This window comes from Balaenoptera physalus, assembly GCF_965194825.1.
Source record: "Balaenoptera physalus genome assembly, chromosome: 15".
Lineage (NCBI taxonomy): Eukaryota > Metazoa > Chordata > Mammalia > Artiodactyla > Balaenopteridae > Balaenoptera > Balaenoptera physalus.
This window is the reverse complement of record NC_138894.1, coordinates 8,056,483-8,077,066: the sequence shown is the minus strand read 5'-3', so window position 1 is coordinate 8,077,066 and position 20,584 is coordinate 8,056,483. Positions and strand designations below refer to the sequence as shown.

General features: G+C 45.9%; 1 protein-coding gene and 1 pseudogene across 3 annotated transcripts; one reads left to right on the top strand and one right to left on the bottom strand.

The window, feature by feature from the left end:
* Positions 1-451: 451 nt before the first annotated feature.
* On the top strand, positions 452-20,340 carry CNOT11 (CCR4-NOT transcription complex subunit 11). 2 transcript variants are annotated; one of them, XM_082427331.1, is made up of 7 exons: positions 472-2,857; positions 7,826-7,990; positions 11,026-11,178; positions 15,081-15,283; positions 16,436-16,638; positions 19,184-19,280; positions 19,360-20,340. In XM_082427331.1, exons 1-7 carry the CDS (start codon positions 1,978-1,980, stop codon positions 19,555-19,557), a joined length of 1,899 nt encoding a protein of 632 aa, XP_082283457.1. In that variant the 5' UTR covers positions 472-1,977; the 3' UTR covers positions 19,558-20,340. The 2 variants fall into 2 exon arrangements, with proteins under 2 accessions (XP_082283458.1, XP_082283457.1); XM_082427332.1 differs by lacking the exon at positions 19,184-19,280 and having other exon boundaries at positions 452-2,857; positions 19,360-19,630.
* LOC309644032 (frataxin, mitochondrial pseudogene) lies at positions 3,557-6,959 on the bottom strand (annotated as a pseudogene). The gene has a single exon. The product of its transcript is annotated as a frataxin, mitochondrial pseudogene (transcript).
* Positions 20,341-20,584: the final 244 nt, after the last annotated feature.

Sequence of the window (20,584 nt, the reverse complement as noted above, 5' to 3'; positions counted from 1 at the left end):
TTTGCAGATGCAGTTAGTTAAGATGAGGACATACTAGATTAGGGTGGGCCCTAAACCCAATGACTGGTGTCGCCATAAGAAAGCCACATGAAGCACAGACACACGGGAAAGAAGGCCACATGACTGCAGAGGCAGAGATGGGAATGGTGCAGCATAAGCCAAGGGACGCCAGAGACCGCTGGGCATCACGGGAAGCTAGGAGGAGACAAGGAGGGATTCTTCCCCAGAGCCTTTGGAGGGAGCCTGGCTCTGCTGACACCCTTATGTTGGACTTTTAGCCTCCAGAACTGTGAGAGGACAGATTTCTGTTTGTGGTTATTTGTTACCAGGGCCTGAGAGTTGTTTTCGGGGAACACGTAGGAAACCCTGGATTACCATTGTTAAATAACGAAAAGTCAACTGTGTAAATTTTAAAGATTTAATTGGTTTTATTGAGCAGTTCATGAGTCGGGCAGCATCCCATTTAGCAAGTAGAGAGGAGCTCCCAAGGGCTACAGAAAAGAAAAGGTTTTCAAAGGCAAGACAAAGAAGTCTAAGCAAGGAAGATTTATTTCAGGCGTAGGTAACCCACTTATGGGGGACGGAAGAAGTCTTTGTGGCAGGTTACTTCATCTTCCTTTGGGGCATGGTGACCGATTACCTCATTGGTGTTGACCAGAAAATTCCTGGTTAAGACTACATTTCTGGGGGACGGTGAAGTTTCAGTTAGGTTAGTAGTGTGACCTAGCATAAGTGACTCCACCTGGGGCCTCTGGTTTTCTTTTTAACACCAAACTAATTTTGAAAATGCTCCTACAGAAAGAAAAATATTTAGTTTTTTGGGGTTGTGGGGCACATAACGTTCACATATTTTGAAACAACTTAAAAAAAAAAAACCCAGTAAAACCTATGCAGGTAAGCTCATTGCTGTAACAAACAGACCTCCCAAACACAATGAACTTTATTTACTATAGTAAATAAATAAGATGAGAGTACTTTCAAGATAATTCGAATCAGTTTCCCAGGAGTCCAAGCGTTAGCAAGTTATATCTGCTGCTGTTAGTTAACTGGCAGGACCCTTCTAGAGGGATATCTAACAGTCAAGTGAAGAAGCCTTCAGAATATGCATGCCCCTTGACCCAGCAGTTTCTCTTCCTTCAATTATACTTTAGAATTAAGGTGGCGCGCAACTAGATAATTCTCGAGCTGCTGGCATGAGTTAGCGCAGACTGTGTCTCCCAAACTTGCCTTCTGGGAATCGCTGGTGAAATCCCTGTAGGGTTTTGTAGGTCTAAGGGAGGAACCGGGGAAGTCTGGGACACGCCCCTCGGTGATTCCCAGCGCAGAGTACACACCAGGCACCTGGGCAGGTGTTTTTGCTTTCTGTTTGTTAATACTTGGCCACCAGGACCAGGCACTAGCATTTTTAAAGGCTCTCGGGGAACTTTCAATGCACAGCTAAGGCCCAGAATCAGCGCCCTTGGGCAGGCTGCGTAAAAAGTTGTACAACAATTTTGTAAACGAATGTTTATTGGAAACATTTTACGAAAATCTTGTTAAAGTAACCGTGTACAAAAGCTCGTGTGCAGTATGATTCCATTTCCTCAAATAGGAGTGTAAGACTGGAAATTAACTTTGGTTATGAGAAATGCGTGGTTTTTATAGCTATTAGCACTTAAAAAGGTTTCACCATGAACAGCCAGGTGTGTTATATTAAGAAAACTTCAGCTTTTTTTTGGCTGCATTGGGTCTTCGTTGTGGCGCTTGGGCTCAGTAGTTGTGGCTCGCGGGCTCTAGAGCGCAGCCTCAGTAGTTGTGGCGCGTGGGCTCAGCTGTTCCACAGCATGCGGGATCTTCCCGGACCAGGGCTCGAACCCGTGTCTCCTGCATTGGCAGGCAGATTCTTAACCACTGTGCCACCAGGGAAGCCCCAACTTTTCAGATTATAAGATGCATTTTTCCAGACAATAACGTCACCCAAATTTCTTGGGACCTTCTATGCCTGGTAAAACCCTCGGGGCGCCTCTGGGCGCGAACCTTGCTCGCCCATGCGCAGACTGCACCACAGCGTGGGGCTGTGACACCGCGAGACTTCCGCAGCTCCACCCACACGCCCCGCCCCCATTTCCGGCTTTTCGCTCCGCCCACTCGGCGTCTCGGGATCCTCTCCCTGGCCAGGCTCCAGCAGCCTCGCTCTGGGTCCGCGCCACACTCTCCTCTGCGGGTGGCTGGCTTCCCGGCGGGTTTTGTTTGCGACGCTGTCGTGCCACAGCGCGCTTTACGGCCGCGGGGACGGATCGAGCCGGTGCCAGGGCCCCTCCGGCCCGGAAACAGGACAGGCAAGCGAGGTTGATGCCCGGCGGTGGGGCGAGCGCGGCGTGTGGCCGTCTTCTTACCGCCGCGGAGCAAAGGGGGGCCCGGGAAGCGGCGGGGTCGGTGTCTAGGAGCGGGCCAGGAGGCTCCGGCTCCGGCGGCGGCGGCGGCAGAGGCGGAGCGGGTGGCCCCGGGCCGGGTTGTGGAGGCCCGGGGGGCTCCGCGGGCAGGATGAGCCTGACCCCGAAGGAGCTCTCGAGCCTGCTGAGCATCATCTCGGAGGAGGCGGGCGGCGGCAGCACCTTCGAGGGCCTGTCCACCGCCTTCCACCACTACTTCAGCAAGGCCGACCACTTCCGTCTGGGCTCGGTGCTCGTCATGCTACTGCAGCAGCCGGACCTGCTGCCCAGCGCGGCGCAGCGCCTCACGGCGCTCTACCTGCTCTGGGAGATGTACCGCACCGAGCCGCTCGCCGCCAACCCCTTCGCCGCCAGCTTCGCGCACCTGCTCAACCCCGCGCCGCCCGCCCGCGGCGGCCAGGAGCCCGACCGGCCGCCGCTCTCAGGTAAGCCCGGGTCCTCCCGCCGGGAGCCCGGTGTGCGGCGCGGAGGGTGAGATCCGGCAGCTGCTGGGCCTTCACCCGCACGTGAAATGGATTGTGTCCTTTTGAAATCCCCTCCGCACCCCCTCCACCGAGTAGGGACAAGTCGCAGCTTCACGGCACCGAAAATTACTCCTCCCAGCAGTAAGGGCCGTGAAACCGTGCCGCTTAGTGTGGGGCTTGACGCTTTAGTGCCTCATGATGCAGTTCGTGCTCCTCACGCGCGTCTGAGGTGTGTGCAGTTGTAAGTAATGACACACAGGATCTGCCCTCCTACCCCCCGGCTTTAAGTCTCAGAGGAGTCACCGAGAAGTCGTTCAGAACCCGAATACGTTGTTGAGCGGAAATGCACATTCAGCAGCGTGTCAGGACTTCACAGCCGCCTTCTTGCTGTTCGGTGTCCTTGGTTAATGCGATGGGGGCAGAGAATAAAAGTAGTCTCAATTCACGGCCTAGGCTAGGAAGCGCAAGACTACTGGACCTTATGTAAAATGCATGCTCGTGCACCTTTGGTGAGATCACTGGGTTGTATGCGAGGCCGCTTTTGCTATTTTTGTTTGTTTGTTTGGCTTATAAACAGAAATTTATTTCTCATTGTTTTGGAGGCTGGGAAGCCCAAGGTCAAGGCCCCAGCAGACTGGGTGTCTGGTGAGAAGCCCAAGGTCAAGGCCCCAGCAGACTGGGTGTCTGGTGAAGGCCTGCTTTCTGGTTCATCGACAGCTGTCTTCACGCTGTGTCCTCACGTGAAAGGGATGAGGGAGCTCTCTGGGGTCTCTCTTCTCAGGGCACTAATCGCATTTAGGAGGGCTGTGATTGGGGCTTAGGATCAACACTTTAACATTCAGCCTACAGCCCAGGCTTAGCACAGTAATGGCATAATAAAGGATGATTATTTGAACCTGAATTCAACTGAAGTTGAAGTAGAGCAAAACGCAAAACCATATACTTACTCTGTAGTTTTAAAAAAACTGTTCACTGTTATCTCCTCTACTAGAGGGAATTAAAGCTGGCCTGATAAGTTGCCTGACGGGACCACTTACTGTCTAAATTGGGAATCGACTATATTCTATCCAGTTTAACCCTCTCTGTTAACACGGGGAAACAGAGGTCCAGGGAGTTCGAGAAACTTGCCCAGAGACAGACAACTACTTTTGGGCTGGGCCAAGTGTAAGATGGGGGTTCCTTTCATTAACACCAGCATCTTTTCATTTACGTGGCTTTTCACAATCTACCAAGCACCTCCTCAGCTCCGTGACCTCATTTATTATACTAGATCCAGGAGCTTACAGAGGTGACTTTTGGAAGATTTTTTGCATTCTCAGACCAGTGTTGCAATAGCTTATTCTATACTGACCTTTAAATTTAAAAAATATATATGTACACACACATGTAAATGTGTGTGTACATATATATGCACATACGGAAGACACAGCACCACATCTCCCTGTGTCACCCTATGCGGGCCACACCCTGGCAGTCACAAAGCACAAGGAGAAAATGGTCTTCGGTTTGAGAATTCCCGAGTTGCCACTGATGCTTCAATACTAAAGGACTTAGAAGTGTTTACACTTTCAAGAGGAGTAGGAATGTTTTTAGGCTTCCCTTTAATGAGTCTCATTTTGAGACAAGACGGCAAGGTTGGCCAGCCGCTCTTCATGCAGTTTTTGTAGTAAGCCTTTCAAAGAATGAATGGTGAAGCCAATTCGTTTCTCCTCCTGGAATTTGTCCTTCTTGTTTTCCTTTGTTGTGAGGTTATATATTAAAGGTATGGGCATACAGACATTACGTAAGATAAAGGCTGTCACGTGAGGGAGGAAGTCAGACAATAAATCCAGAGAAACCTGTGGAAATTAAAAACCTGAACTCAGGGGCAGGGCGGAGGCGACACGGTCTTTTCACAGAGCTGTTGCACATAACGCAGCGGTCCTCAAAAGCAGGAATGGAAAAGCCATGAAATTTCAGCTGCAGAGCAAAGCTGGGGTCTTGGCTTTAGAGCTTTTAATGTCTTTAGCATTAGGCTGGGCAGCAAGTGCCTTTTCCAGAGCAGGCCAGAGAAGATAAGTCCAGTTTGGTTTTTAAGGCTTGAGTCAGCTCTGTGGCCAGCAGCTCGTGGAGGGACACACCGTCAGGGAGTACACCCCGTTTCTCCCAGTCCAGTTGTAATGCTTGGGGCCACTGGATGGTGACGATAACCAGATTTGCTTGTTTGGGGTCTGCTTGTTGATCACGTACGTTCCTAGATCTCCACCCAGTTTAACTGTTAAAACACCATTCCCAAAGGAGACATCATAGTCTTCAAGTGTGTAAGATTTGTCTGCAAGTTCTTCAGAAAACTCTGCTAAGGAATCCAGCATCTCCTCGGCCAGTTTTTCGTCGGTGGTATCGTCCAGAGGGCCAGCGTCACCCAGAGTTCCCGTTGTCCTCAGATTCATCAAGCAGACGCTCTGCTTTTTGACATTCAGGATCTGGTTGAGGCAGCAGAGGCTCAGACTGGGCTGGCTGCCTGTGCAGGCCCTGGCAGCTGTAGAGCGGGGCGTCCTTCGTTGGCCGTGGGGCCCCGGCATGGGCCCGGACATAGCCCGGGGGCGCCGAGCAGGGCAGGAGGCTGGCAGCTGCGTGGCGCTCCAGCGTCCACATCTGTTTGTTTTTTAAACTCAAGAGATGCTTTATGAGAGTTGATTTTGGGAGAAGACCTGACGCCAGGAGAGGAGAAGGGCACAGAGGAGATGGTGAGGAGTGATAAGGGTACCTGGGAGACTTCGAGGAGGACATCGGTAGTGGGCGGAGCAGGTAGTGCCAGGCGGGAAGCAGTTTGATCTTACAGGCCTTGAGCAGTGAGGAAACAGGCGAGTGACCCCTTTAGGTAGGAACTGCTGGTCGGGGAGCCAGAAGGGAAAGGCAGCGGATTCTGAGGTAACGCCAGAGAATTTTTCCTTGCAGGAGAGGGCTTCTACCTTTAAGCTAGTCATTGTTCCTGCTAGCAACTCCTCTGGATCTAAAGCATATTCTTGTTGATTTCCTGCACTGCCCTTACCTAAGAGGGGCAACCTGTGTATTCCATGAGATGTCTTTAGGGTACAGGTACTGAACCTGGTTTTCAGGAAGTTTGAGAATGCTGAGAAAGTCGCTGCAACGTGTGTGTGTGGGGGGGGGGTCACACCCACCACCGAAATGGATGGGGCAGTGTGGGATTTGGGTCGGAGAGCCCTTTGAATTCTGTAGGATGGGTTAGGCAAAGGAACCATGACTTATATAATGTCATTCTTGAATGCTATGAGTTTAAACCTAGATGTAGGCCATAGACTGCATTGTAAACAGATTTGCCAGGGAAATCCATGGATTGGTTATTTTGCCTCTCTCTGCCTCAATTTCCTTGTCTGAAAATTGCAGATAATAAATTATGAGAAATAAAAGTATTTACAATAAGCTTTATACATTACTATCGTTACTAGGTGGGGATGGTGCTTAAATATAAAACAGAGGGAATGTCAATGCCAAGGCTTAGTATACTGTGCGTCAAGGGGAGCATCTAATGGGTATATGTCTTGAAAGTTTTTCAGATGATTCTGCTGCAGAGCCAACGTTGAGAATGTATCTGGAAGTAAGTAGGATGGCTTCCTTGCACTCAAGAAGCTTTCAGTCTGGTTGAAGAGACGTAAACATGATTGTAGCCCAGTGTGGTTAAGGGCCATACTAGATGTCACATGCACAGCACCTCGTAGCACAGGAACTACAGCTGTGTAGCTGGAGGGACTTTCGGGGGGGTGACGTTTTTGCTGGAAATTGATGAGAGATGGTGGGGAGAGAAGGGTGTGGCCCTGTCACGTATTCTTAAAGAGCTGCGTGTATTGGATGTTTTGAAATCAGGAATCAGAGGTGAGAGATTTTGTGCAACGGGAGTGTAGAACACATGGATTGGAGGGGGGTCAGGAGATGGGATTAGGAAAGTGGGTCAGGACCACGTTAGGAAGGTCTCATGAATGGTGCAGAAGTTTGGGTTTAATTCTGTGTAAACAGGTTAAGTGATGTGAGCAGATTTGTACCCAGAAATATAACTCAGTGGTGAGCGGGTAGGAGTCCAAGCTGGGAGCTGGAACAGCGTCTGGCCACGGTGCTGCGGTAGGATGGACGCCGCCGGGTAAGCGGGTGGCTCTGGGATGACAGGGAAGCAGCATGTCCAGCAGTCACTCTGGGAATTGTAGCCGTGCTGTGGACTGAAACAGGTGTGTGAAGTGTATTTGCGGAGCTATGATTGCTTCCTTGTCTCTTTAACTTTTACACAGTTGCTGGTAGCAGTAGAGAAGAAAAGCATTTCTGAGCACTGTAGTTTTTTTTTATTTGTTTTTGCCTGCATATGTAAGCTTCAGCCTTTGCAGGAATTGAAGCAGGTTAGAAAACAAAGTTGGTTTTTTTGTTTTGTTTTGTTTTGGCCGTGCCGTGCGGCTTGCGGGATCTTAGTTCCCCTACCACCAGGGATCAAACCCGGGCCCGGCAGGGAGAGCGCCGAGTCCTAACCACTGGACTGCCAGAGAATTCCCCAAAACAAAGTTCTTAACAGTTACAAAAACCTTAAGTTTCATTGCCGCAAATCATAGAATTTCAGTTGACATACAGTTAATCTAGAGATTATTTGAAGTATAAGGGTGGATGTGTGTAGGGTACATGCAAATACTACACCATTTTATATAAGGGACCCAAGCATCCTTGGATTTTAGTATTCGCAGGGTGTCCTGGAACCAGTCCTCCTCAGGGACACTATTTAATTACATTTTGATGAATGTATCTATTTGGTTAAATGAATCTTCAATTGTAAGTTTGTCTTTAAAGATACATGAGTTGAGGTGACAAGTAGCAAATGCTAATTTTACCAGACTCAAGATAATTTTTAAAAATAACCGTTAGAGAAACTGTTGTGCTTTTTTTTGTTTACAGGATTTTTACCTCCTATAACTCCACCAGAAAAGTTTTTTCTTTCCCAGCTGATGCTGGCACCTCCACGGGAACTCTTCAAAAAGACACCGCGACAGATTGCCTTGATGGACGTCGGAAACATGGGCCAGTCTGTGGACATTAGCGGGCTTCAGCTAGCCCTGGCTGGTAAGGAGGGATCCCGCGTCAGGCATGTGTGTGCTAGCATTAGGCCTGTTTTCTTGAGGTACTCCATTTAAATGAAGGTCTTTGTAACTGTACTAAAAAGTTAGTATTTTCCGTGAAAAACATAGCTTCAGTACTGGATCCGTGCTCTTATGGGCTATAAATTTCGTTTTGAGTTTTCACTTGAATTAATTGCTTTTCCAGTTTAAGAAGAATGCTGAGTAAAACTTGGTCCATTTAAAATTTTTCTGATGTCATTTCTCCTCAAAGCGATTTACAGATTCAATGCAATTCTTATCAAAATCCCAACAATGTGTTTTGCGGAAATAGAAAATTCATATGGAATCTCAAGGGACCCAGAATAGCTGAAACAGTGTCGTCTTGGCACCTTTATCGAAAATCATTTGACTATATATATGGGAAGGTTTATTTCTGGGCTGTCTATTCTACGTCATTGGTCTATTTGTTTGTTTTTTTTTTTTTTTTAATTATTTATTTATTTATTTATTTTTGGCTGCGTTGGGTCTTCGTTGCTGCACGCGGGCTTTCTCTGGTTGCGGCCAGCGGGGGCTACTCTTCATCGCGGTGCGCGGGCTTCTCATTGCGGTGGCTTCTCTTCATTGCGGAGCATGGGGCTGTAGGCATGCGGGCTTCAGTAGTTGTGGCGTGAGGGCTCAGTAATTGTGGCTCGCCGGCTCTAGAGCACAAGCTTAGTAGTTGTGGCGCACGGGCTTAGTTGCTCTGCAGCATGTGGGATCTTCCCGGACCAGGGCTCGAACCCGTGTCCCCTGCATTGGCAGGCGGATTCTTAACCACTGCGCCACCAGGGAAGTCCCGGCAGGCGGATTCTTAACCACTGTGCCACCTGGGAAGCCCGGTCTATTTGTCCTTATTCTAGTACCACACTTTTGATTAGGGTGGCTTTTTTTTTTTTTTTTTCCCTTTCATGTAAAAAGGGTTTTATTTGCGGGGGAGCAGGACACTAACCCAGTCATACAGTAGCTTCTGTGAAATCGAGAGGCGTGAGACCTCCACCCTGTTCTTCTGTTCCAAGGTCATTTGGGCACCTTCTGTTACACGTATAAGCAAGTGAATGGGTGGTCTTGAAGCAAACTCGTGTTGTGATAGAAAATAACGAGACCTTGAACAGGGAGGTCAGGGAGAGCCTCTCCACATAAGGATAAAGAGCAGCTTCTGCTAACCTGCTCTAAGCAAAAGTGCAGATGCATGGGTCTCATCACCTGAGAGCAATTCATTAGGGAAATTCTAATCTGTAGCCAGATTTGTGAACCCTTGACCTTGTGGTTAAGTGAGCTGCAGGGTTAATTTGACAGTGCCCCATCCTTAGACTTCATGCTCTGTGACATTTGGCATCTTCTATAAGGTGACATCTTTCAATAATCTTCTCTTTCCTTGGGGCATTCTGAACCTTATTTTTAAACTACTAAATAGTAACAATATAACAATGGTTATTTTCTGAAACTAAGAGAACTCTTTTTCAGACTTTTAAGATTGAAGGTACACAAAAGTACTTATTAGCTACTAGTGCCAGATGCAATCTATTAACAGAAATAAAATAATTATTTTCTTGACCAAAGACAGTATGAAAACTGGTTGCCGAGGTGATGGGCAATTTCAGCCACCTTACCTTTAGAAGTGACGTATATTCTGAGGGTTCTAGCTTTGTATTCAATAAAGTAAGAATCAGATCTAATTTCCTTTTCAACTTGTGATGACTTGAATCAGCCCATGAGAAAGTTTTAAAGTACATCAAGCTCAGGGACTTCCCTGGTGGTGCAGTGGTTAAGAATCTGCCTGCCAGTTCAGGGCACACAGGTTCAAGCCCTGGTCTGGTAAGATCCCACATACCGCAGAGCAACTAAGCCCATGCGCCACAACTACTGAGCCCACGCTCCACAATTCCTGAAGCCCACGCGCCTAGAGCCTGTGCTCCACAACAAGAGAAGCCACCGCAATGAGAAGCCCGCGCACCACAATGAAGAGTAGCCCCTGCTCGCCGCAACTAGGGAAAGCCCGGGCACAGCAACGAAGACCCAACACAGCCAAAAATAAATAAATAAAATAAATTTATAAAGTACATCAAGCTCAGAAAGGAATATGTGACTAGGGTTAGGATTGAGAGGCTTGGCACAGTGGCTAAGCTGGCTGTCCCCTAGAGCTGTTTGCTGTCCTCTGCCCAGACTGAAGATGTCTTAATCATTTTCACAAGTGCTTAAGAAAAAAAGGGGAGTACACCTATCTTCTCTGGAGCTAGCCACATAGATCATCTGTACGGAGGCTGGCCTGAAATTCAGATGTCTTTACAGTGGGATCCAGGGACCAAAGGTTTATTTATGGATGATGCAGTTGCATTTTCCTAACTTTAAGAAAACAAGCAGACAAGTTAAACATCAGGAACCACAAGGGGCAGTTATAACTACAGTGTGTGTGCAATAGTAGCTTGTTTTAACAGATTTTCCCCTGGTTCCTAATGGGATTGAATATCTTTTCAGATGCTTATCGGCCATACAAGCTTTTTTTTTTTTTTTTTTTTTTTAATTTATTTATTTGTTTTTATTTTTGGCTGCATTGGGTCTTCGTTGCTGCGCGCAGGCTTATCTCTAGTTGCATCGAGCGGGGGTTACTCTTGCTTGCGGTGCGCGGGCTTCTCATTGCAGTGGCTTCTCTTGTTGCAGAGCACAGGCTCTAGAGTGCAGGCTTCAGTAGTTGTGGCGTGTGGGCTTAGCTGCTTTGCGGCATGTGGGATCTTCCTGGGCCAGGGATCGAACCCGTGTCCCCTGCATTGACAGGCAGATTCGTAACCACTGTGCCACCAGGGAAGCCTCAAGCTTTTTAAAAATAAAACACTTGTTGAAGTCATTAGCCCATTTTTTCCTGTTTTTTAAAATTGATAATATGTCCTGAATCTGGCCCTTTGTTTATGTGTTGAAGATAACTTTCTCCATTTAGTGGCTTCTCTTTTCACTCTCTTGTGGTGCCCTCAATTTTGAAATGTTTCCTATTTTCATCTATTTCAGAACGCCAGTCTGAATTGCCAACTCAAAGTAAGGCCAGCTTCCCTAGCATTCTCAGTGACCCAGACCCGGATTCTTCTAATTCTGGATTTGACAGCTCCGTTGCCTCTCAGATCACGGAAGCTTTAGTCAGTGGACCAAAGCCACCTATTGAAAGTAGGTATATCTAATTTTATATTCTTGGTTTTATTTTATCATCATCCCCCTGACACTTTCTGGTTTTCTGAAACATCATGTTGTTTTCGTTGATACTTAAACGTGAATTTTTTTTAAATTTATTTTATTGAAGTACAGTTGATTTACAATGTGTTAATTTCTGCTGTACAGCAGAGTGATTCAGTTATACGTATATATATATATGTACATTCTTTTTCATATTCTTTTCCATTGTGGTTTATCACAGGATATTAAATATAGTTCTCTGTGCTATGCAGTAGGACCTTGTTGTTTATCCATTCTCTATATAATAGTTTGCATCTGCTAATCCCAAACTCCCAATCCATCCCTCCCCAATCCCTGCTTCCCCTTGGCAACCACAAGTCTGTTCTCTATGTCTGTGAGTCTGTTTCTGTTTCATAGATAAGTTCATTTGTGTCACATTTTAGACTCCACATATAAGTGATATCATATGATATTTGTCTTTCTCTGTCTGACCTCACATAGTATGATAATCTCTAGGTGCATCCATATTGCTGCAAATGGCATTATTTCATTCTTTTTTATGGCTTAGTAATATTCCATTGTATAAATATACCACATCTTCTTTATCTTTTCATCTGGCAATGGACATATAGGTTATTTCCATGTCTGGCCTATTGTGAATAGTGCTGTTACGAACAAAGGGGTGCATGTATCTTTTTGACTTAGAGTTTTGTCTGGATATATGCACAGGAGTGGGATTGCTGGATCAGACGGTAACTCTGGAACCTCCATACTGTTTTCCATAGTGGCTGCACCAATTTACTTTCCCGTCCATAATGTAGGAGGGTTCTATTTTCTCCACACCCTCTCCAGCATGTTATTTGTAGATATTTTAATGATGGCCATTCTGACTGGTGTGAGGTGGTACCTCATTGAAGTTTTAATTTGATTTTCATTTCTCTAATAATTAGCAATGCTGAGCATCTTTTCATGTGCCTGTTGGTGATCTGTATGTCTTCTTTGAAGAAATGTCTCTCTAGGTCTTCTGCTCATTTTTTTTTTTTTTTAATTTTATTTATTTATTTATTTATTTATGGCTGTGTTGGGTCTTCGTTTCTGTGCGAGGGCTTTCTCTAGTTGCAGCAAGTGGGGGCCACTCTTCATCGCGGTGCGCGGGCCTCTCACTGTCGCGGCCTCTCTTGTTGCGGAGCACAGGCTCCAGGCGCGCAGGCTCAGTAGTTGTGGCTCACGGGCCTAGTCGATCCACGGCATGTGGGATCTTCCCAGACCAGGGCTCGAACCCGTGTCCCCTGCATTGGCAGGCAGATTCTCAACCACTTCTGCTCATTTTTTGATTGGGTTGTTTGTTTTTATCTGTTGTTGAGTTGTATGAGCTGTTTGTATGTTTTGGAAATTAAACCCTTGTTGGTCGTACCATTTGCAAATGTTGTCTCCCAGTCTGTAGGTTGTCTTTTCATTTTGTTTATGGTTTCCTTTGCTGTATAAAAGCTTGTAAGTTTGATTAGGTCCTATTTGTTTACTTTTGCTTTTATTTCTATTGCCTGGGAGACTGACCTAAGAAAACATTGGTAGGATTTATGTCAGAGAATGTTAAACATGAATTTAGTAGAAACTTCCTAGTATAGTGTCTGGAACATAGTAGAGATGCTCAATAAAAGTTAGTTTCTTGGGCTTCCCTGGTGGTGCAGTGGTTAAGAATCCATCTGCCAGTGCAGGGGACACAGGTTCAAGCCCTGGTCTGGGAAGATCCCACATGCCGTGGAGCAGCTAAGCCCGTGCGCCACAACTACTGAGCCTGTGCTCTAGAGCCCGTGCGCCACAACTACTGAGCCTGCGTGCCTAGAGCCTGTGCTCCAAACCAAGAGAAGCCACCGCAACGAAGAGTAGCCCCTGCTCACCGCAACTAGAGAAAGCCTGCACGGCAACGAAGACCCAATGCAGCCAAAAATAAATTTTAAAAACTTAAAGAAAAATAGTTTCTTTTTTAATAAAAATACGAAGTTTTTGGGAATTCCCTGGTGGTGGTTAGGATGCCGTGCTTCCACTGCAGGGGGTGCAGGTTCCATCCCTGGTCAGGGAACTAAGATCCCACATGCTGTATGATGCAGCCAAAAAAATCCCACGTTTTTTGTATTACATACCTATCATCAGCATATCTGATATAAATTCTCTGATTTTACTGAAATGAGTTTATTTTTGTAGCTTATTACCTTTTTGTTTTATACGTCATTAATCTTATCATTCTCCATTGAAGTTTTACTGATTTTATAGCTCTTACTTTAATTCAAAGAAAACTCCTATTGAACTTGAAATAATAGAGCAGCATTTCTAATTTTTTAAAATTTATTTTTGGCTGTGTTGGGTCTTTGTTGCCGCGTGCGTGCTTTCTCTAGTTGCGGCGAGTGAGGGCTACTCTTCGTTGCAGTGCATGCACTTATTGCAGTGGCTTCTCTTGTCGCAGAGCACAGGCTCTAGGCACGCGGCCTCACTTGCTCCGCGGCATATGGGATCTTCCTGAACCAGGGCTTGAACCTGTGTCCCCTGCATTGGCAGGCGGATTCTTAACCACTGCACCACCAGGGAAGTCCTGCATTTTTTGGTTTTATACGATTCTGTGTGGTTTTAATGATGAAGGCATGCTTTCTGCTTAGGGATAAGAACATGTTCTCCAGACTATAGTGTCACCTTGAGTTTAAAACTTACACTGTGACTTTTAATGCCATTTACAGTAGGTCTTTGGAACAAGTAAGTCTCAGCTAATCACAGTGTGTGGGAAGGTCCAAGGCACAGATGGGTTGTATTTAATACTTGCTCGGGCACATCTCTGACTTGAATGGGCCACTGGAAAGGTATGTAAGAAGCAAATCAATCAGATATTAGGTCTGAGTCTAGCTGAACACCAGGCATCCTTACCTCATGGGAACTTTCTCTTTATCACATAGGTGTAACTTCTCGTGAAATGTTAAAAACTTTCTTTTTGTAAATGGTGTGCAGAGATTCAGGTGCTAGTCCTGGTGATATATGTGAAGAGATGGTGTAGTTTAAGATAAAGGGATAATTCTTAGCCAGACACAAACATTTTCAGTAAACTAGAGGACCTAGTAATCTCAAATTTGGCCGGGGCTCGGTCCATGAGAGGAGTTAGCCGTCTTAGGCCCTACGTGGGAACCAAAGTGAGGGGTGAAATTCGCTGGGAAGTCCCAGACAGACGGCATTTATTTTGGTGGGTTTATAACTTAGGGATCAGGCTTGTTTTGTAAAGTAGTTGAGGTATTAAATTGAGTCACTTCACTGTTCTGTTGTATTTTTACTGTTTTAAGAAAATGATGTAGCATTTGTGAATTTAGGGGTTTATGAAAGTCTCCAGATTCATTTGAGAATGTCAGTAGTCAACCATACCTTTCTCCCGCCATTTCATCTCCACATAATTTGCTACTTCAGGGTTATAAGATGCAAAAACAAAACCAGTACACATCATATGGTCTCTGAATAAAATAGTGCTGAGAATAGTATGAGTGAGATCAATTAGTATTTTATTTTTCCCATCCAGACTTACCCATGGAGTAAGTTAGTTGTGTCCTTCTGCGATTGAGTGGTGATCATGCTTTGAACTAGGACTTGTCAGGTGGTGGTAATGTTTTCCTCTCCTCCCCCAAAATAGATTTGGTCTCTGACATAATAATGTAATGTCAGTGTTTCATTTTGTTTGTATTCTGAATAAAACCCTGCCTTTATGTCGTTTCTGCTTCTGATTTTCAAGTCAGAGGGTTGGTGTGTTGTCCTTGTTAAGAGAGGTGTTACTGCAGGTCACTAAGTGGAGTCTGTGAGGTTTATAGAGACGTGTGGGGCGGTCAACCGAGGGGCAGAAGCAGGCAGACACGCTCCTCTGATTACAGGCCATTTTCGGCCGGAGTTCATCCGTCCACCACCTCCGCTCCACGTGTGTGAGGACGAGCTGGCGTGGCTCAATCCAACCGAGCCCGACCATGCGGTTCAGTGGGACAAGTCAATGTGTGTGAAGAACAGCACTGGCGTGGAGATCAAGCGAATAATGGCCAAAGCCTTCAAAAGCCCCTTATCTTCTCCTCAACAGACACAGGTATATCTTTATTGTAAACATTTTCCTGTATTTAATTCACCAGGTGTTTTTTTCATAAAGTGATAAATGACCAGTAACATGACGTTGGCAGCATGAGCCAACAGTAGGAGGCGTGGTCCCTGAAGCTCTGTTTTGCCCTCCCACTTGGCTCACTTCACTCTGGTGGGGCACGAACTCTGGTGCCTGAAAACCTAGTGACTTCTGTTCGGGATCAGTTTGACTCCGGAGTGTAGGATGGCGCTCACTCCTGCTCTGCGCTGCTGGGCGCTTTATGTACATTGTTACTAAGCTGGACAGGACTCCAGGAGGGTAAGCGGAATTAACATTTAACCAGGAAAGTAAACTAGCACCCATCACACAGCTGGTTAATGGTGGATTCAAAACAGCCCCCACACCCAACTGTGACACTTCCCTGGGGGAAAGGCAGGACACTGTGGGCGGTTCCGGTTGGTGAACTTTATTATTCAGTTAGCACACTCTAACGTTAGAACTTGCCGGGAGATACATCTCCAACGTAGTTCATTTTGCTTACCAGGCCATCCTGAAACAGTACATGTGTGCATACCAGGAGACAGGGGAAGGAGCACAGGACATTTAGAAGAATGTACCAATTTGGCAGAAGAAATTGTCTTTGAGGACACCTATTTGAGTGAGAGTGTGCAGTGTGGTGGGCAGACAGACCCGCCCCGTCCCCCTCTCAGGCATCTGTTTCCCTGGGCGCCAGGTGGGGCTTTGGTTCCGGATGTTCCCTGATGATCTCTGTGATGTGTGCTTTTCAGGAGTACTAGTTGGTAAGATTATTTTTAACAAATGACAGGGAAAAAAAAAACCTACAAAGGACTTAAGGATGATATTGTTAAAATCCAGACAATATTGATTCTGGTTTAATGCCCATGATGCATTAGTGTCGTTTTGTAAACTGGTGTGAAGGTGCTTGATTTTAATATCTGACAATTCAAATGTAAATTTTAAAATATCAAAGAATGATGATCATGGATTTGAAGGAAGACATTTATAAAATTATCTGCACTGAACCAACTTTATAACTTTTCTTTATAAAATACCTGTGTTTTTGTATGCACGCAGGAAAGAGAATTTGATTTGATTCAGGAACCTCTCTTTTTCTCTTTCTAAAATTTTGATTATATTCAGCTCCTTGGAGAGTTGGAAAAGGACCCCAAACTTGTTTACCATATTGGCCTCACTCCAGCCAAGCTTCCCGACCTCGTGGAAAACAACCCTCTAGTCGCTATAGAAATGCTGCTGAAGTTGATGCAGTCAAGCCAGATCACGGAGTACTTTTCGGTTCTGGTCAACATGGACATGTCGTTACATTCAATGGAAGTTGTAAACCGGTAAGTTGCTATACGCGATCAAATGCGGACAGGGGTGTGTAATATAAATCCGGATTAAATGACTAGAAGGGAAAAACCAGCAACAAATTTTTCCCCTGATACTGTTAGTCTGAGAAAACCATAATCTGAGCCTTAGCGTTGACTGCGTGTGAATTCAGCACCCACTAGTAAGAACCTGGAGGGCATTTCAAGTGTTTAGCACTAGTAGCGGCATCAGTGAAACTTAATTGCTAAAATTTATTTCCTATTATGGTTGTATATTCTTTACACAAATTACAGATACTGCATTATTTCTCGTTACTGACTAACAGCTGTCATCAGTATGGGTCTAGGAGCTGAGAAAATTCTGGGAATGCCTTCCTAGAATTTGTTGTTCCTTGCACTGTTCTCTGAACCTTTCTTTGGTCCCCTTGCTCCACTGTCATCAACTGTCTGTCAGGGAACCAATACATTCCCTTCTTGATGTGCTCCGAGTAGTGGTTTCTCACTCTGTTATTTTGCTTACAAATATGTTTTAGGTACATTACAAATTTCATAGGCTTGGGGGGGTAGCTCGGGAGCCTACTGTTTATTCAGCTGTCTATGGAGAGTGTAGCCGTATGTGCAGGCTTGCCTGATGTGGTCGCAGTTTAGGCTTCTCATTCTCAGCTCCCCTCCATGTGGTGTCCTGTTTTGGGGGCTAAATTATATAGTTTCTCTGCTTATGGAGGTCCATTCTGAGTGCTAGGCAACTGCACTTCAATTAGAGCACATCTTTTGAACACTCACTCGTTTGTAAGTTGGGGATTAATTGTTTTTTTATCCTACTTAAAGCTGTACTAAAGAATATGTCCTGGGAATCCCTGGCGGTCCAGTGGTTAGGACTCTGCACTTTCACTGCCAAGGGCCCAGGTTCCATCCCTGGTGGGGGAACTAAGATCCTGCAAACCACTCGGTATAGCCAAAAGAAAAACCCCCCCAAAAAAACAAAAAAAAACCACAATGAAGTTAATCAGCTGGTGGGAAAAGCCTGGCGGGAAGAAGCCAAGGGGGGGGAGAGAGAGAGAGAGAGAGAGAGAGAGAGAGACAGAGAGACAGAGAGACAGAGAGAGAGAGAGAGACAGAGAGAGAGAGACAGAGAGAGAGAGAGACAGAGAGAGAGAGACAGAGAGAGACAGAGAGACAGAGAGAGACAGAGAGAGAGAGAGACAGAGAGAGAGAGACAGAGACAGAGAGAGAGAGAGAGAGAGACAGAGAGAGAGAGAGAGAGACAGAGAGAGAGAGAGACAGAGAGAGAGAGAGAGACAGAGAGAGACAGAGAGAGAGAGAGAGACAGAGAGAGAGAGAGACAGAGAGAGAGAGAGAGAGAGAGTGTGTGTGTGTGTGTGTGTGTGAGAGCGCAGATTTGTGGGAGGGAAGCGCGAGGTATTCACCTTTTACTACTTTCTGTGACGGCAAAAACCGGCTGGCCGCTTGCTGACATGCGGCTTCATTTCTGCGCCCTCATCCAGGCCTTTGGCCTTTCCCCGTTGCTGAGACTCACTCCTCTTTGGGGGCTGCCTCCTGCTCAGGGCCTCTGGGCCGACCATGCTCTAAGTGCCCACTTACTGTCTAAACCAGCCATTAGGCACTTAGTCCAAGAATACCCGCATCTTTTTGCCAGCGGCGCAGAAGTGATTTCAAGGACAAGGTCTGCTGTGTGCGCCCCTCCATCATGGTGCATCACCCCCAAGTGTGTCGCCGGTAGCCTATGGCTGCGTTTCCTTGGAGCACGGGTTCCTCAGCCTTGTGGAAAAAAGTTCAATGATCAAATAAGTTTAGAAAATTTTTGGAAATTCATACTGTATAGTCAGCATAGCACACACCTTTATCTGAGCATGAAATTCCTACTTTACCCTTTCCCCCCCCTTAAAACATTTCACAGAATCCTTTGGAAAATACCAGCCACCGGTCTTTCCCACCAGCTCCTGAGTGTGCCACGCCAGCCCGATTCCACAGTTCACTCAGATTATTTACTTAGCTGGAAGGAACACTTCTCTCCTTGGGTTTCGATTTAAGTCATTTGCCCTGTTGACTTTTCCCGAGTCTTTCACTTACATCACTCTTTGTGCAAACGCCTCATGTTAGCACTTAGTTACACATTGTGCTGTTTAGTTACTACCACGCCTTTCTTCACATGCGTTCCTCGCATAGCACTTGTGTGTAATCAGGTTAGTAAGCGTTACTTACGTGGACAGAGTAACTGCCCGGGTTGTTAGAGCTTGGACGATAACTATGAATTCTGACTCACCCAAGAACACACAGGGACACGGTGCTCAACGCGTATTGCATGTGCGATGCTGAGTGTAGACCTAAGAAACGGAAGTGTCACTTATTAATGGCGGGGCGGGGGGCGCCCTCTGAGGTTTACTTGCATAAACTTATTTAAAACTAGGTAAGTGGATCATATATCAGAATTTTTCACTAAATGACCAAAGGAAATTTTGTATTTTTATGGTTAAAGGTGTTTTAAAATGTTATTAGCAAATAAAATTAACAGCCCTGACTTTCTAACTTTATGAAACAGACTAACTACAGCTGTTGACCTACCTCCTGAATTTATTCACCTTTATATATCAAATTGCATTTCTACCTGTGAACAAATTAAGGATAAATATATGCAGGTAAGTAATAGAAATTTTTGTAAATTTTATAAATACCTGCCCAGAAAACACACACTAAAAAAATTGGTTTCTTTTTCAGAATCGCCTGGTGCGTCTCGTGTGTGTCTTTCTCCAGTCCTTGATCCGTAACAAAATCATCAACGTGCAGGACTTGTTTATAGAAGTGCAGGCCTTCTGTATTGAGTTCAGCAGGATACGAGAAGCTGCAGGCCTCTTCCGGTTGTTGAAGACCTTGGACACTGGGGAGACACCTTCTGAGACCAAGATGTCCAAGTGATACCTCGTCGGGACCACCTGTTCATCGTTCAGCTGTGCTGTGCTTTTCATTTTTAAAACTGTTCAGACCCTGAGTGATTGCTTGGCTTAATGCGTATAAACACCACTTTATCCACTTAAAGCAAAGTTTTGCTTTCCTGGATGACTTTTTCTTTCAGATGAATTTTTGGTAAGAACTTGGAAGAATGTGTCTTGCTGATGATTTCCATTGGGGATGTCATCCCAAACGAAGTCACTGCACTAAGTAGATGAGGTCTTCAGCACTGAAGAGCAAGGTGCCTGTTTGTGCTTAAGATGTAAGTAAGTGACGGGCTTCAGTAAGGCAAGAATACCGTGTTCCTGAGGTTCCAACGTTCAGTTTTTAGTGAGAGTAAATGAAGACACTCTTAAGAACCGGCCTTACTGCCCCTGAGGTCTTGAGTCATCACATGACGGTATTCTGACCCTTGAACTTCTCACTGGGTGCAGTGTGAGCCTTGGACACCCGTGTAACCTTATCCTTTCTTGTCATGGGGACCTAAGAGACAACAGCGGGCTGCCTACAGACGTGGGAATTCTTAGAAACCTTTCTCAAGACTGTAACAGCTGGTAGTTTTCTGGGCCTTCTCTCCTGTTAAGAGTCTAAGAGCGTCGGTACCCCAGGAGGAAGGACGGCACCGGGGGCCGTGCTGCACGGCTGCTCGCCGAGTGGGCTTCGTGCCCTTCCCGTGGCGTCCTGTGGGCTGTGTAAGCCCGCATTTAACTCTGGACAGCAGTGCCTTACATTAAAGTGTTCTATGAACTCTATTATCTGACGTATTTTTCACTCAAAGACAAAGACATCGTGACAAACTCCCCATTTGCTGAGGTACTTTCAAAGCATATGCTTCATAGGAACAGGAATCACCTTCCAATCCAACCCTTAGCAAAAGGTAAAGGATACCAAGCCGAGGGGTTTTAAGATGAGTACAAATTCCCACCTTGTAATATTGGCAAAACAGTACTCTTAGATTTATGAGAAATTTTAGCTTAGTTATTCTTATGAAGGG

Coding starts and splice junctions, on each gene's coding strand:
- CNOT11 (XM_082427331.1), top strand. CDS start 1,978: ATGCCTGGTAAAACCCTCGGGGCGCCTCTGGGCGCGAACCTTGCTCGC. Junction 2,858..7,825: donor CGACCGGCCGCCGCTCTCAG/GTAAGCCCGGGT, acceptor TTTTGTTTACAG/GATTTTTACCTCCTATAACT. Junction 7,991..11,025: donor GCTTCAGCTAGCCCTGGCTG/GTAAGGAGGGAT, acceptor CATCTATTTCAG/AACGCCAGTCTGAATTGCCA.